The sequence below is a fragment of the Geotrypetes seraphini genome, chromosome 3 (assembly GCF_902459505.1).
Source record: "Geotrypetes seraphini chromosome 3, aGeoSer1.1, whole genome shotgun sequence".
NCBI classification, from domain to species: Eukaryota; Metazoa; Chordata; class Amphibia; order Gymnophiona; family Dermophiidae; genus Geotrypetes; species Geotrypetes seraphini.
Window position 1 is genome coordinate 87,095,246 of NC_047086.1, and position 17,382 is coordinate 87,112,627.

Genomic DNA, 17,382 nt, shown 5'->3' on the forward strand with positions numbered 1-17,382 from the left:
AAGCAGTGAACCTTGATGTTGAGTAAGCAGTGAAGGAAACACTGGAAGAAGGACCGGCTCCCTGCTGCTGAGTTGAAGTAGAAGGGAGAACCAAGGTTGTCTGGGCCACCGAGGAGCAATCAGAATCATGGTGGCATGGTCCAATCTCAACTTGACCAGAGTCTTTTGAATGAGAGGAAATGGGGGGAACGCATACAGGAAGCGATTCCCCCAATCCAGTAGAAAGGCATCTGCCTCGAGACGATGAGGAGTGTAGATCCTGGAGCAAAAAAGAGGCAGTTTGAAGTTGTGGGGAGCCGCAAAGAGGTCTATCTGAGGCGTTCCCCACTGAGCAAAGATCAGATGAAGGGGCCTGGAATGGAGGGTCCATTCGTGAGGCTGGAGAAGCCGACTCAGCTTGTCCGCCAAGACATTGTCCTTCCCCTGAATGTAGACAGCTTTGAGGAAGGTATTGTGGCGAACCGCCCAATCCCAGATTCTGAGAGCTTCCTGGCAGAGGGAGGCCAAGCCCGTGCCCCCTTGCTTGTTTATATAATACATGGCGACCTGATTGTCGGTGTGAATGAGGACCACCATGTCGTGCAGCAGATGTTGAAAAGTTTGAAGAGCATTGAAGATGGCTCTGAGCTCCAGAAGATTGATTTGATGGAGTCGGTCCGCACAGGTCCAGAATCCCTGAGTGCGGAGCCCATCCAGATGCGCTCCCCAGGCATAGGTCGAGGAATCGGTTGTGAGAACCTTCTGGTGGGGAGGAGACTGAAACAGCAAACCTCTGGATAGATTCGAAGAGGTCATCCACCAGAGCAGAGACTGCCGAAGAGCAGGAGTGACTGTGATGTGTCGAGACAACGGATCCGACACCTGAGTCCACTGAGATGCCAGGGTCCACTGAGGAATCCTGAGGTGGAGTCTGGCAAACGGCGTCACATGAACTGTAGAGGCCATGTGGCCCAGGAGGACCATCATGTGTCTCGCCGAGATGGTCTGGCGAGAAGACACAGACTGGCAGAGATGAAGAAGAGCATCCATGCGCTGAGAAGGAAGGAATGCTCTGAGACGAATGGTATCCAGGACAGCCCCGATGAAGGGCAGAGACTGGGTCGGCTGTAGATGAGACTTGGGGAAGTTGATCTCGAATCCCAACTCTGCAGAAACAGAACCGTGGACAGGGTCGCCGAGAGGACCCCCGAGGCCGAGGGAGCCTTGATCAGCCAGTCGTCGAGGTAGGGGAATACCTGAAGACCCTGGCTCCTGAGTGCAGCGGCCACCACCACCAGACACTTCGTGAAGACTCTGGGAGATGAAGACAGGCCGAATGGAAGCACTCGGTACTGCAGATGGAGATGTCCCACCCGAAATCTGAGGAACTTGCGAGAGGCCGGATGAATTGGGATATGAGTGTAGGCCTCCTTGAGATCCAGAGAGCATAACCAGTCGTTCTGCTCGAAGAGGGGGTAGAGAGAAGCAAGTGTCAGCATGCGAAACCTCTCTTTGACAAGGAATTTGTTGAGGACCCTGAGGTCCAGAATGGGTCGCAGGTCGCCCGTCTTCTTCGGGACAAGGAAGTACCGGGAGTAAAATCCCTGGTTCAGTTGGTCCGTTGGAACCGGCTCCATGGCACGAAGCTGGAGCAAAGCCTGAGCCTCCTGAAGAAGAAGGGCGGTCTGAGTCAAGTTGGAAGGATACTCTCTTGGAGGGTGGTCCGGAGGGACCCGATGGAAATGAAGAGAGTATCCCTCCCTGATGATAGTAAGGACCCAGAGGTCGGTTGTTATGGCCTCCCAGCGATGATAAAAATGATGGAGGCGCCCTCCGATGGGAAAAACAGGGGGAGGCAGAACGAGGTTGGTTATGCCCTCGACGAGACAGTCAAAAAGGCTGTGTGGTCTTAGGGACAGCAGGCGACTGAGATTTAGGCTGACCCTTCTGGGGAGGCTGACGCTTCGCCAGTTTTCTCGCAGGAGGAGTTTGCCTCGGCTGATAACGCCTCTGATAAATCAACGGTGGACGAGAAGGTCGAGACTGCTGAGGCTTGGGCTTCGGCCGAAGGATAGATTGGAAGGACTTTTCGTGGTCAGACAACTTCTTCGTGACAGTCTCGATGGATTCGTCAAAAAGATCCGCCCCAGCACACGGGACGTTCGCCAGGCGGTCCTGAAGATTCGGGTCCATATCAATGGTCCGCAACCAGGCCAACTGGCGCATCGCCACCGAGCAAGTCGCCGCTCGGGCAGAGAGCTCGAACGCATCATAGGCAGATTGCATCAACTGAAGTCGGAGTTGGGACAACGAAGCAACCACTTCCTCAAACTCCAACCTAGCCTGGGACTCGATGTATGGAGTGAAGTTTCGAAGCACAGGTAGAAAAAATTCCAAGTAGGTTGCAAAGTGGAAGTTGTAATTCAGGACTCTAGACGCCATCATCGAATTCTGATAGATGCGTCGCCCAAACTTATCCATGGTTCTGCCCTCGCGGCCCGGAGGTACGGAAGCGTAGACCTGGCCACGATGAGACCGCTTGAGCGAGGATTCGACCAGGAGGGAATGGTGCGAAAGCTGAGGACCCTCGAAGCCTTTATGATGTACCGTGCGGTACAGCGAATCCAATTTGCAAGGGACCGCAGGGATAGAGTAAGGAGACTCGAAGCAGCGCATGAAGGTCTGGTCAAGGAGCTTGTGCAGGGGAAGCCGCAAGGGACTCCGCCGGAGGCCGAGGCAAGTGCATGGTATCGAGATACTCTTTGGAATATCGAGACCCCGCATCTAGAGTAATGTCCAAGTCATCCGCCATCTGCCTGAGGAACGATGAAAAGGACAGTTGGTCCGCCGTTGCCGGTCCGCGAGACGGACTAGAAGAAGACGAAGCCTCAGGCTCCAAAGAGGCCTGTGAGCAACAGGACGAGTAGAAAACTTCGGGGTCCTCGAACTCCGGGCCCGGAGGAGGAGACCCAGTCGAAGCAGCATACCCCAACCGAGGCAATTTCTTCTGAGGCGAGACGGTTGAGTGTCGAGAGGAATGCTTCGAAGAATGCCTGGACCGATGCCCCTCTCGATGCCTGGAAGGGGATCGAGTCCTTCTGTGCGAGACTGGGTCAGACGCTTCCAAGGAGCAGATCGGACTCGATGCCGTCGATCGCAAAGGTGGAAGAGTCGGTGCTTCTCTGGACGTCACCCAGGCTTGATAGGGAGTTCGGAAGAACTCGTCCTGCTTCCTGCTATGCCCCGGACTGGATGGCCCCGAAGGTGGACGCCACACTGAATCATGGGGCGGAGTAATCGGTTCCAAGGGAGGCAGGTCACTAAACGAGGGTTTCCTCGAGGGGATGGGCTCCAAAGGAGGCATATCACTAAGAAAAGCCCTCCTCGAGGGAATAGTTTCCAAAGGAGGCATAGCACTCTCGGAGGACCTCCTCGAGGACCCGGACACCACTCGCCGCTCCTCCTCGCCGAGCAACGAGGTCGTGCGGCGAGGAGGAGGAGGAGGGGGCGGTCCGCCCCTCGAAGCTGAAGCTGGGAGGTCACCCTGGATGGTGGCAATCAGACGAGGCCCCATGGTTTGCATGAGTTCAACGAACTGAGCCTCCAGAATGGACCGCAGCGAAGGCCGATATGGAGGGATCCGGCACCAAAAGGGGGCCCTTCCGCATGGTCTCCGCGCTCCTTAGGTGCAGTGTGCATTCTGCTTGCCAGCTTTCGGCACCTTGAGCACCACTGGTGGAACTGTAGGGGCCGATACCTGCTCCGAGGAAATGGAGGAAGGCACCGGCGCCGAAGCCTGGGCCGAAACCGGGGGTGAATGATGCCGGTTTCAGGAGGGCCCGAAGCAGCTGGGGAGGCAGCGGGCTTCGCTGAAAGGGAGTCAAAAGCCCCCGTCGATGTCGAAGCTGCAGGATCTGACGAAGCTTCCATCTTGAACATGGACTCCCAGAGCAGGACAGCGGCGCTTAAACGCTCTCTTCGCCGTCAGAGTGGAGCAAGGCCGGCACGATTTCGGGAAGTGATCCGGCCCCAGGACACTGTAAGCAGCGTCGATGAAGGTCCTTGAGCGAAATCGCGCGCTGGCACTTGCTACACTTTTTGAAACCGGTAATCGGCCGGGACATAGGCCGGAAAAGCTCCGACCGCAAGGTCGAAGGCGCGGGGCCTCAGCCACGCGGCCGACCCGGAGTCGGAAGGAAAATTTTTTTTTTTTTTTAAAAAAGAAATCAAAGAAAGAAAGAAACACACAGGAGAGCCCAAAAGAACTCAACCCGCGGCAAAAGAAGGCAAAAAAGATATTCAATGGCGCAAATTGAAGATAGAACTTCTCAGCTCCGCGGAAGAAAAAGAACTGAGGAGACACGCCCGGAGCATCGGGCGGGAAGGCACTGGCGCATGTGCGGTGCGGGCATCTCGAAACTTCTGAGTTTCTTCAAGCAAGACATGCTTGCAAGATGTCCGTATCGGGGCTCTGTCGGATGACATCACCCACTAGTGAGAATACCTGCCTGCTTGTCCTGGGATAATACGGTTTCCTCTGAACACCACATATTTATAGCTGTTTAATACAATGACAGATTCACCACAAAAATAACTTCAGTGAAACACATTTTAATGAGTAAAGTATTCAGCTTACAGTTTCCTCTTTCTGATTGTTCTGTTTTCTTGAAAGACTTAACAACTCCACTGCATTTTATGTGTTAGTTTGTTGTGACTGGAAACAGGATTAGAAAACGTAAGTGCTGTGAGGAACAGACTAACAACTTGAGAAACTAAACAACTTGGAAAGCCTTGCTTTACACTATTAATTTTCTTCACCACATGTTCTATAAGAAGAAAAAGGTCTAAGCATTATTTCTAACTCCTCCTTTATCTCCAGAGCTTTAAAGACATATAGGGGTTTTTTTTTTCAAAGCACTCAGACACAAAAAGTACCATAGTAACCTATGGTACTTTGAGTGTCTAAGTGCTTTGAAAATGAGTCTCATAGACTATTCTGGTTCTCACACTACAAGTGCTCTCTTTGATATGGATGTTAAACCATAAATAGGAGGTGTTCATTTTAGAAATTAAAAAAGTATATACCCTGTCTTGAAAAAGTGGAATAAGGGAGGAAACTATAAGCCAAATGGAATGGCCCTTTTAATTAGAACAGGAAGTAGTAATATAATAGTTCCTTAATGTGTCCTATTGACAGCCAGTTAAGTTTCAGGATATTCATAATGAAATATGCATGAGATAAATCCTAAAAATTCAGCTGGATATGGGGGCAAATAGGATAGGCTTGACAGCCACTTTTCTAGTAACAATCTCTATTTTAAAACAACACAATGTGTATCCATCTAATTATACTAGACTATTCCACAAATGTTAACATTAGCATCAAAGGTAGACAATACTGACAGAACAATTACATTCACAAACTGGTAGGATCAGAAGACAAAACTTACCACATTCTTGATTAGTTACCAAATATTTTATTTCACCTGCTGAGAAATCACTATTTCAAATTAACTATATTAATGACATTTTCACGGTTTTGAATAGCTTTTATTTTTGTTATAATTCAAAACAGATTCAATAAGTAAAACAGATTTCTTTAAGTTTTAAAACATATTTGAATAGCCCTGTTTTTCATTCTGAACAAATTATTTTTCGCACTTTCCTAAATCTTGGCAGACACAGTCTTTAAAATTATTAATCATAATTTAAAAAGAAGAATCACATTTGCTGAGGACTGCTCATCCACTCTCCCAAGTCTCTATGTCTCAGACTTGGGTTTTACTTCCTGAACTGGACAATGCTGCAGAGATGGCACATTTATTTCCTGAGGAAAAGCTGAGATATTCATTATTCAGCAGAGAACTACCTGGCTGCTAATTCCATAACAATGCAACCAATCTTCAATATAAGCTTAGGTTTCTCCCCTGGAAATGGAAGACATTTTAGCAATATCTCCAACCTAAGTGTGAAGTAGTGAGCTCTCAGCTGAAAAATTGGAATTGTGCCTCTATGGTCAGTTATAGGATCATAAAAGTAGAAAATATATGGATCAGTATTCAAACACATAGTATTTACTTTTAAATATGACAGCTGTAGCACTTACATTTAAATATATTCAACACTGCTATCTACAAAATGGCTGCACGGAATATATATATATATTCCGTATGTATGTATATATATTCCGTATGTGTGTGTGTATATATATATATATATATATATTCAGCGCATGTATATATTCAGTGCAGCCATTTTGTAGATAGTAGTGTTGAATATATTTAAATGAAAGTATATAAATATAAATATATATATATATATATATATATATATATATATATATATATACAGTGGTACCTCGGTTTACGAGTGCACCGTTTTGCGAGTGTTTTGCAAGACGAGCAAAACATTCGCAAACTTGGTGCCTCGTAAACTGAGCTTGCATTGCTGTACGAGCGCCCCCCTCCCGCGAACCGGCATCTTTCCCCCCGCGATCCGGCACCCCCCCCGCCGCAACCTGAGATCCCCCAACCCACCCGAACCCTCTTCTTACTTCCAGTGTAGCCTCCGCATCGGCACCAGCATGTCCTGTGCCCAAAAATCTGCTTCCTGTGCCGGGCCTTGAGCATGCGTGCAGGCCCGGCACAGGAAGCAGATTTTTGGGCACAGGACATGCTGGTGCCGATGCCGATGCGGAGGCTACATTGGAAGTAAGAAGAGGGTTCGGGTGTGTTGGGGGATCTAAGGTCGCGGCGGGGGGTGGTGCCCGATGGCGGCGGGGGGTGCCTGATGGTGGCGGGGGGGGGGGGGGTGGTGCCCGATGGTGGCGGGGGGAGCAATGCCGGTTCTCGTGGGGGGGGGAGGAGCAGCGGTGCTGGCCTCGGGGAGGGAAGGTGGGGGGTGGGAACATATCAAAGCAAGTTTCCCTTACTTCCTATGGGGAAACTTGCTTTGATATACAAGCATTTTGGATTATGAGCATGCTCCTGGAACGGATTATGCTCGTAATCCAAGGTACCACTGTATATATATATTCAGTGGTGATCACCACTAGCTCTATGGAGAGCAATGGATATTCAGCCACTATTTATAGAGCTATGCAGTTTATGATAGTACGGTCTTTTTTTCAGGCTTAACTTTATCCACATAGCTATAAGAACTGCAGCTGAATATCACCAACTATCTTTAAAGTTAGGCATAACATTCATGTTCCATCCTCATTCCTCCAGAGTTATCTGGATAACGCTAATGTAGTCTGTAAGAATATTCAGCATCACTATTTGGACAGTGTCTCTGAATACTGCTACTATATGGATAAGTGCTTTTGAATATTGGACCCATGGTTTTCTATGATGTGCTATAGAGAACAGAAATTGAATGGACAATGCTCAAGTCAAAGAACAAAACAATTGTACAGAAGATTGAGATAAAAAAATTAAGAATTGGTTATATTTTCTAGTGAATTCACAATATGCTATGGAGCTTTTAACGTATAAAACAGAGAAAAAAAAGGATGAATCACTATGTAAAAGTACAGTAAATGCTGAAGAACAGAGACTGTGCATGGATGGTTAAATTTTGAGGCTATAAATATGTTAAATTTTGACAAAATTTGATTTAGAGGATACTTTCTCGTTCTTCCCCAAAGCCTACAGTACCAGAGGACGCAACAGTATGAAGCTCTGAAGCATCTTTGGAAAGCCTATTGTAAGCTGGATAATGACCTTGCTTCTGAGTTGTGCCTCTAAAGTTTTCATTTTGGACAACTGGAGAATTAGAACTAGAACCAGGATGTATGACAATAGGAGGAGATTCATCTTTATCTTCAAAATTCTGATTAGTTTGATTAACTAGACCACTATTATTATTCAGGGTAACTGTGCTGGGTGTTCTGTTTAGGTTATAGATCTTCTGAGAAGTCGGCCAGTTCTCCTCAGGACTGCTTGCTATCAGGCTGCTCTCTGATGGGCTTTTCTTATCTTCTGAGCAGATGGACATACGTGCTAGACTGGCATCTTGAAGACCACTCAGACTTTGTGGTATTCCCCGCCTTCTTCCCAAACGATCCTCTTCCAGTTCTATAAGATTTGTTTTTTCAATCTGAGAATCATCAGAGCCTTCATTGTGGAGAGAATGGTTAGGAGAACTTTCATTGGATCTTACACCCGAATCAGAGGAATCCTTCTTGTCTAAGATAGCATCTGACAGATTCTCCTTTCCTTTAACGAAGTTCCTTGTAGGCTCAGCATCACAGTGTTCAGAAGACTTTGCTTGTCTGTCTATTTTTCCTTCTGTCTTCTTGTCTATACCTTCCTTTAGAAGAGGGGTATTATCAGATTCCTCGGTTCCTGATTCATCTTCATCACTAGGAAGCTTTTGATAACGTCTGCCAGCAACATGGAAAATATTCCCTCTTTCCAAAGCTTTCTTTCCCAAAATCAACTTGGTTCCACAGTGTTCTGATTTTTCATCTTCTTCTGTGATGGGATCCAAAGGAGATGCATCATTTGTGGAAACACCAGAAGACGTACAGTCTACATCACCTCTTTTCTGTAAAATGCATTTCCTGTTTTCTTCCTGTTTCTGCTCACCATCTTTTCCTTTTTCATGTTCTAGACTGGAATGAATAGAACTCACTGATGTACTCTGACCCATACAGAAAGTTCCTGAGCTATGTGGGGAAGATATGCCACTTACAGTAGTGGAACTCATACCTCCATCTAGCTGTGCCATCTGAGCAATATATTCCCTATATGCATCTCTATATTCTGCTTGCACCTTATCAGTGAGCTTTGAGATTTCATTGCTGGAATCCTGCGAATTGAGGCTTGAAAGACTTGGGGTTCTATGAGGCTGTGACTGTAAGAGAGAAAAATAATAATGTTATGCATTTACTACCCTTTATAAAAGCATGGCTAACAAAAAATAATTTCATAATTAAACAAAATCATTGCGATTACTCAATCTTTTGAGATTCATATTTCATGCTCTTGGAGATTTCTTGTTTTAGAAATACCTACTTCAGTTCACTCCCATGATCATTAATCTAAGCCAGTTTTCGAACCTAACTAAAAACAAGGATCTTAAAAAAGTTTCTGCACTTACGTATATGGGGCTCATAATCGAAAGTTAAATACATCTAAAAACCCATCCAAGTCAGCTCTTATACGATCTAAAATACAGGTCGTCCAAGTGCCGATAATCAAAACGGCTTTTTAGGCATACCCAGGAACTTTTTAGGCTTCTGAATCCCACTGTGCTCCCAGAACTGAAAGGGGCATTTTTGGAGGAGTGGGCCGACCTAGACTTAATCATCCTGCAGGGATAATCAAAGGTTTCATGGGACTGCTTAGACAGAACTTATATGTTGTGAGTTAAATGATGTAAAGACATGTATAAGTGCCCAAAAGGTACCCAAAGTGACCAGATAACCACTGCAGGGATAAAGTAAAGACACCCCCCACCCCGTGCTCACTGACTCCGTCGCACCTCCACAAATTCAGAATAAAAATGTACAAACCTGCCCTCTGGAACATCAACATCTAACATAGGAAAGTCTAGTAGAGCTGCACAGAGGTGGCTTAAGTAGTCTGGGGTTGGGCTAGTGAACCATAGAGAGGAGGACCCAGGCCCATAAGCCACTCTAACCATACATTCATGGTGAATCATGTGAGCACACCAAAACCCTCCAAAACCCTACTATACTGCTATATAGGTGCTACCTGCAGCCATAAGGGCTATTGAGGTTATAGGCAGGTGGGTATAGTGGGTTTTGGAGGCTCACCATAATCTATATTGTAAGGGAGTTCTGGTGAGATGTTTATGTGGCATCCTTTTTGTGAAATTCACAACAGTGCCCTGTAAGGTGCCCCACTGCTCTGTTGCCATGTCTGGGTGGCCAGACACAATGATGGTCCCTCTAACTTCCAAAAGGTCTTGTTCTGAACATTTCAGACTTGGACAAATTTTTGGCCGTGAATATGGTATAAAGATAAGACATAGTGGCGGTCTGGATGATCAAATGCCTGGACGTACAGATAGACTATTTAGGGGGAAAAAAATATTTTGGACGTACTTTTCGAGAATGGACATTTTCCACTGCTAACTTTGGGCGACCAGCGCCCTACATCCAAATCGGACTTAGAAATTTCTTTTGATTATGCCCCTGCATGTATTAAATATCTCAAAAGCAAATTACATCACTACCTGCAAGGTGAGCTGGCTTGACATTCTATGACTACTTCTCCCACCCCAACCATTTCCCAAAAAAATATGAAAGTGAAGAAACTTTTGGAAGAACCCTCGTATCTTTGACCTTTTTTGTTATTTGCTAGCTCACAGATGCTTACCAACTTGGTAGCAGCAGTTTCAGTAGCAGCCAGAAAACATGGGAACTGTGGAATTTTATTTTCACCCTTAGATTAATAGAGATAGAAAATTATATTCAGGGGCTAATGCAGAAAGCTATGTTGTATACCCAAGTTACCTTCTAAGCAATGCAGAGAGAAGATGAGCATGAGTGTTAACTTGTTGAGAAGATATGACTGCAAAATCCACATTAATGAGGCCGTTACTTACTCCCTTACAATGGCCAGCAGGTAAAAGCAAATTATGATGCACAGAAAAAATTTCTGTGTTGTCTGTGAGTTCTGGGCGAGCATAGAAGGGTTGATTGAGGGTGTTTAGCGACACCCCCAACTTGACCCACCTATCCCTTGAGCCAAATCCATGAACCCAAAATTAAAATTTAAAAAATCCTTGGGGGGTGGTGTGGCTCCCTTCTTCCTCTAGCCCCAACTTTCCTCCTCAACTTATAAAAGAATTCTCTGGCATCTAGTGGCCCTGATCCCTCCTCAACCTAAACCCTTCCCCCCCAAGTTAAAAAAAATAGCGCTAGTATCTAATGGCACCTCCCCACAAATGTACGTTAGAGGCAGGAGCGATGCTCACTTGCTCCTGCTTCCAGCACTGTCATGTTGAAAAATGGCAGTACCTGGTCCCATGCAGTATATCCTGGGATGCACAAGGCAGGGTCAGATCCCTTATAGCGCAGACTGACCCTGTCCAGTGCATCCTAGGGTACACCGTGTGAGGACTGGTGGCACATTTTACAAGATGGTGACAGAGGAAGGTGTGAGTGGGCCTCATTTCTACCTCTAATTAAGGTATGCAAAGAAGGGGGATGGGTGCTCCTAAACATCAGGGTAAAGTTTTTAAGTTTATTTATTATTTTAGATTTATTAACCACCTTTTCAAGAAGAGATTCACCCAACGTGTTTGATGGAGAGGGAAGGAGAGGCGCAACAAGACAACAGAACCTTTCAAAATCACAAGAGAGGGATGCTGTTTGTGTATGGGGGAAGGAGGGAAATTGCCACTAGATATCAAGGGCAAAGGTTTTAAAAAAAAAAAATATTGGGATGGGGATGGAGTAGGGTCAGAGAGGATTATGTGTCGAGTTGGGTGGGAGGAGTGGGAAATTGGGGCTGAAGCAGACCATATGCAACTGTTTGCTTTTTTAAAAATATTATTCTTCCTGTCAGTTCCTGAGTTGCTGCTTAGGCACTGATAGGAAGGGCGACATTTCACAATGAGCTGCAGATTACTGCTGTGATTTTAACCTTGAAGTAAATTTGCATGCTCATTGCTTATAGCATATTGTGGTAGTTTTGGAGCACTAGTTTGTGGCACAGCTACAGCTCAATAGCAAAGCTATCTGCACTGGCCCCTCAGGGGGAAATTCTGTATAGGATGCCAGTTTCTGCAGCCGCCTAACAAGCGAATCACACACTGGCATCCTATACAGAATCATGTCTGCCCTAAGAGACAGACTCCCAACACCGCCTAACCAGCCCGATTCTCTAACTGGTGCCCATGTCACAGGTACCAGTTAGAGAATCACACCTGATCCCTTCCCATCAGCTGATCGCGGCAAGGGAATCATGCTACCGCAATCAGCTGAGCGACTGCGACAGGGAATCCCCGATACAGCCCCCCCAAAACTTTGCTGGCAGAAGGGACGCCCAATTCCTCCTGCCGCCACCTCCTATGAAAGGGGCATTAGCTGCCTGAGCCAATCAGGGCCTTACCCAGTGCATCCCAGAATGTACTGGGAAGGGGAAGGCCTTTCATTTTGGAAGAGGCGTGCCTGCCTGGAGTAGGCATCCCTCTTGCTGTCCATCTACTAAAGGTAGGGAGGTTCAGGAGGTGTCAGGGGGGATGTTGGGGTATGAGGGAGTGCCGGGTGGGTGTCAGGGAGTGAGTTCAGGGGATTGACAGGGCTAGAGGCAGGAGGGAGTGGGCATCCCTCTTGCCAATTGGATGTGGGGGTGGGGTGTCAGGAGTGTCAAGGGATTGACAGGGTCAGCGGCAGGAGGGAGTGTGCATCCTTCCTGCCACGGACAGTGGCGGAGGGAGGGAGTGGACATTCTCCTGCCGGCGAACTTTGCTGGGGGCTCAGCTGATTGCAGCAGGGATTTAGGCGGTCTGCCTCAGGGTTTATTTGTTTTAGAAAATGTGCATCCCAACTGGCTGGTTAGACAGTGGTAGGATGCCTACCGCTACCTACAATTAAGATTCTGTTTATAGAATTTGCCCCTCAGTGTTTTCATTACCAGTTGTTAGATTTTTGTCAGTGCTTCTGATCTTGAGGTAAATGCTACCAAAAAGATAAGCAGCTTCAATATACACACTCCAGTCTTCTTATTATGTTTTTATCTTTTTATCTGATCCTCAGAGGGCTAGAGAACCCATTTAGTTTATGTGAAACAAATCACAATAACCCGATCATCATGGGATCAATATTTTATACTTTTTTAATATATATTTAACAACTTTTTTTCATATTTTATAAATTTTATAAATATTTAGCTTAATATATAGTTGATTTTTGGGAGCGCCTCTACCAACACGCACATGTTTCAAGAATACTTTTCATCAGAGTTGAGGCTCCCACATATAATCTAAAAGATACAAAATTAAACGGTTTTAGCCACTGAGAACATCAGAAATTCATTCTTAATTTACATTCTATATTTCATAGTTTCTAACCAGGACATCTCTCTTATCTTTAAAATGTAATAACTTACATCGTGCTTCAAAGATACCGCTCCTCTCCATAAGATATCATATTATGTTGGCGTCTGTCGTCAGTTTCGGTTTAAAACACAACTTCATACCGGAACTAATTACATGGAGGGGGCGGATATCACCCGAAGGACAGGCGAGAACCGACCAAAGATGGCATAATTGTAAATAAAACTCAGAATCCAACATACAGACGCCAACATAATATGATATCTTATGGAGAGGAGCGGTATCTTTGAAGCATGATGTAAGTTATTACATTTTAAAGATAAGAGAGATGTCCTGGTTAGAAACTATGAAATATAGAATGTAAATTAAGAACGAATTTCTGATGTTCTCAGTGGCTAAAACTGTTTAATTTTGTATCTTTTAGATTATATGTGGGAGCCTCAACCCTGATGAAAAGTATTCTTGAAACATGTGCGTGTTGGTAGAGGCGCTCCCAAAAATCAACTATATATTAAGCTAAGTATTTATAAAATTTATAAAATATGAAAAAGTTGTTAAATATATATTAAAAAAGTATAAAATATTGATCCCATGACGATCGGGTTATTGTGATTTGTTTCACATAAATTAAATGGGTTCTCTAGCCCTCTGAGGATCAGATAAAAACATAATAAGAAGACTGGAGTGTGTATATTGAAGCTGCAAATTGGGACCAGTCTATGAATAGCCAGTGGTACTAAAACCAAAAAGATAAGGGCATTCAAGTCTGCTTAGGCCTTTGGACATGTCTTCCCGATTCCTTCAGTTAGCTTCTTCATAACTACATATCCAATATCCATAGATAAAAAGCATTTGAAATTGCAGTGTTTCTATTACTTTCAGGTCTAGCAGAAAGCACCACATAATCTCTCCCTTTCTTTCTTTCCTCTCTTAAAGTTTCACCCTCTTATGTTTCTTTTGTTCTCATTTCTTCTTTTTTTCCCCCATTTTTCTAACTTATCATTCCTTCTTTTCATTTTTTTTTTTAATATCATGTTTATTGAGGTCAACCAGAGTAACACAGGGCATACAAACTCACTTTTTTCTCACAGCTTTTATTTCCCTCTGGTATTTACAGTATATAGCTTTCAGAGTAGAAAACCTCTACTACTTCAAAGCTCCTGTTCTGATTTATTATTTTTACTGGAACTTATTTATTTTTGTAATCCACTTTGAGCTGATCTGGGAGACCCCTTAAATGTTCTAATATAAAAACAGACAATATAAAACTCTGATCCTTAATAACTACCTGCCAACTTATGTTACTATGACGTGGAGCCTCTTCCAAACCAACTGTGTTCAAGTCTTCAAAACTAAAACTGAGCTCGTAGTTTTGCCCAGAAAGATCTGTGTGAGGCAATTCACTGTTTTGGAGAGGGCGGCGGTTAGATTCACTGTAAGTGGCCATGCTTCTGTTGGGTTCGCAAACTGCCCGACATTCTTCAGGAAGCAATTGGTTTTCAGCATTTCTCATTTCCAGGAGCTTAAACAGAAAAAAAAACAACAAAGCTATCATTATCAGAGAAAGCAAAAGGTTTAATAAAGGGCATATTTGAAATAATAATTAAATCCCTCCCAACCAAAAAATATAAACATAACTGTAGGTAACTAGAACTTGTATGCTTCTGCCATTTCATTTGCCCCTTTATGGATGGTTTTCTCTTTTAAATTTAGCTCCATAATGTAATTTAGAAATTGAAATACTATCATAATTAGGCATTTGCAGAACATTTTTTTAGGTAATTATATACAAAACCAATGGCAAGGGAAGAGGAGGAAAATTAAGCAAATGCAAGTTTTTATCTTTCAAACTATTTTCCAGAGTTTCTAATTGCTGATGAAGACCTATCAAATCCTTAATCCTTCTCACTCCATCCACTTGCACATTATTTACCTGAACCTCCACAAACTGAAATCTTCGCTATTTGTTAAAATCTTGAGTCTGGTGATTTCCAACAGTCTCTTAGAAAAAACTTACAGTGTAAGTCACAACCTTTTAGCAATGCATTAGGCTTTGATATCAAGGTCCAAATATCTCTCACAGAAATATCCAAAGGTAGTTCCCTAGAAGTTCTATCCCTAATCTAGATATTTGTACTGGAGATAAGTAATGGTAGCATTAACCTTGAGGCCCTCCAAAGTCTCGGTATCGATGCCTCTCTTGCAGGGAGTGCATGAGTTGAGGACCAGCTGGCTCTCTTGAAACACCAATATTGATGATGTCAAAGCTGAAATATTGTATCAAGCAAAGAAACAATTCGGTGACAGGTCAAAAGCGCGCGCCGACAACCCAGCGCAGACAACTTGGCGGAAGCGCACCGAAGAAAAACAGTATTTTAAGGGGCTCCGATGGGGGTGTGTGTGGGGGAACCCCCCACTTTACTTAATAGAGATCGCGCCGGCGTTGTGGGGGTTTGGGGGTTGTAACCCCCCCCCCCCACATTATACTGAAAACTTTACTTTTTCCCTAAAAAAGAGGGAAAAAGTTAAGTTTCCAGTAAATGAGAGGGGTTACAACCCCCCATATCCCCCACGTCGGCGCAATCTCTGTTAAGTAAAGTGGGGGGGGGTTCCCCACCAACACCCCCCCGTCGGAGCCCTTTAAAATACTGTTTTTCTTCGGCGCGCTTCCGCCATGCGCTCAGTTATCTGCACTGGGTTGTTGGTGCGCCTTTGTAGTCGCGCGCTTTTGACTATGAACCAACAATTCACCTGCTACACAGGTCCTGGATCTGTTGGGCCACCACGTGAGCGGACTGCTGGGCACGATGGACCCCTGGTCTGACTCAGCAGAGGCACTGCTTATGTTCTTATGTACTAATTGAGTATACTCATAACTTGCTTCTTGAAGGCTATCATCAGCAAAGGTATAGGCAATACAAAGTGGCAACATACTCATGAATTACCCGAGATGTATCAGATACCTGGTCTTGGGTCCTTGAAAGCAATTGCATATCATCTGATTCAGAGGAGGATGATTGGTCCTCACATCAGAGGCACTAGCAATCTCACTGCACTGGTGCCCTCAACATCAATGAAAACATTCCTGATGCGTCCTGCCCAGAGGAAATTGCATCAGAAAAACCAGACAGAAAGAAGACCCAGGTGCTGTATGAAGGCAGCCTATCATGCTACTATTGCTGCTGGCAACTGTCAAACTTTACAGGACCACAGAGAGAGGTGAAGGAGCACTAGCCAAACTTGCAGGAAGAGGAACAGATGAAAGGGAATGAGACTGGACCTGGGAGGGGCACTAGAAGCAATGCAATGGGGGTGGGATAGCATATTGGCTAAGTGCATCGCTATTCCTTGAACCGGCCCCGTTATGATAGTGTCTTGTCAACAACTGTGATCAGGGTGGGGAGGAATTTGTGGGAGGATCACATTACAATTCGCTGCTGTTGCCGGCTTCAGGCCTTGTTCTCTGCCGGGTCCTGCCTACTTCCTGTTTTCATGAAGACAGGACCCGACAGAGAGGAAGGCCTGAAGCGGGCAACATCAGTGAATTGTGAATGCTGCTGCTGCCCGATGAAGTTCAGGACATCGAGGAAGGAGCAGGGTGAAATCGGCTGCTGGCTTGGGGGTGAGGGTAGGGAAAGAATCGTGGAAGTGGAGAAATTGGCACGATGGCTTTGTGGGGGCTAGGGGGAGAGAGAAAGAAAGGAAAAAATAAAGAGGGGGGGCAGGGGGAGAGAGAAAGAAAGGCAGAAATAAAGAGGGGTCAGGGGGAGAGAGAAAGAAAGGCAGAAAGAAAGAGGGGGACCAAGGGGAGAGAGAAAGAAAGGCAGAAATAAAGAGGGGGTCAAGAGGGAGAGAAAGAAAGGCAGAAAGAAAGAGGGGAGCCAGGGGGAGAGAGAAAGAAAGAGGGGGGGGGCAGGAGAAGAAAGAAGAAGGATCAGAAGAAGGACCAGAGACTCATGAAATCACCAGACAAAAAGGTAGGAAAAATGATTTTATTTTCAACTTAGTGATCAAAATGTGTCCGTTTTGAGAATTTATATCTGCTGTCTATATTTTGCACTATGGCCCCCTTTTACTAAAACGCAATAGCGGTTTTTAGCTCAGGGAGCCTATGAGCGTCGAGAGCAGCGTGGGGCATTCAGAGCAGCTCCCTGCGCTAAAAACCGCTATCACAGTTTAGTAAAAAGGGAGGGGGAATATTTGTCTATTTTTGTATAGTTGTTACTGAGGTGACATTGCATAAAGTCATCTGCCTTGACCTCTTTGAAAACCCGCGGAATATAAATGATAATTAACATTTTCTCTGCGTACAGCGTGCTTTGTGTTTTTAAAATTTTATTGTTGGTAGATCATTTTGACTTGGCCACA

The 17,382-nt window shown here is 45.1% G+C and overlaps 1 protein-coding gene across 4 annotated transcripts in view; it reads right to left on the bottom strand.

The window, feature by feature from the left end:
• Nucleotides 1-6,891: 6,891 nt before the first annotated feature.
• KIDINS220 (kinase D interacting substrate 220) overlaps nt 6,892-17,382 on the bottom strand; it is a 306,588-nt gene continuing 296,097 nt past the window's right edge. For 3 of the 4 annotated variants that reach the window (XM_033937373.1, XM_033937370.1, XM_033937371.1), the window contains 3 exons: nt 14,303-14,536; nt 10,329-10,394; nt 6,892-8,838 (listed from right to left, as the gene is read on the bottom strand). In XM_033937373.1, coding sequence (XP_033793264.1) covers nt 7,597-8,838; nt 10,329-10,394; nt 14,303-14,536 — 1,542 coding nt within the window. In that variant the 3' untranslated portion in view covers nt 6,892-7,596. The remainder of the gene's footprint in view (nt 8,839-10,328; nt 10,395-14,302; nt 14,537-17,382) is intronic. The other variant, XM_033937372.1, reaches the window with a different exon arrangement.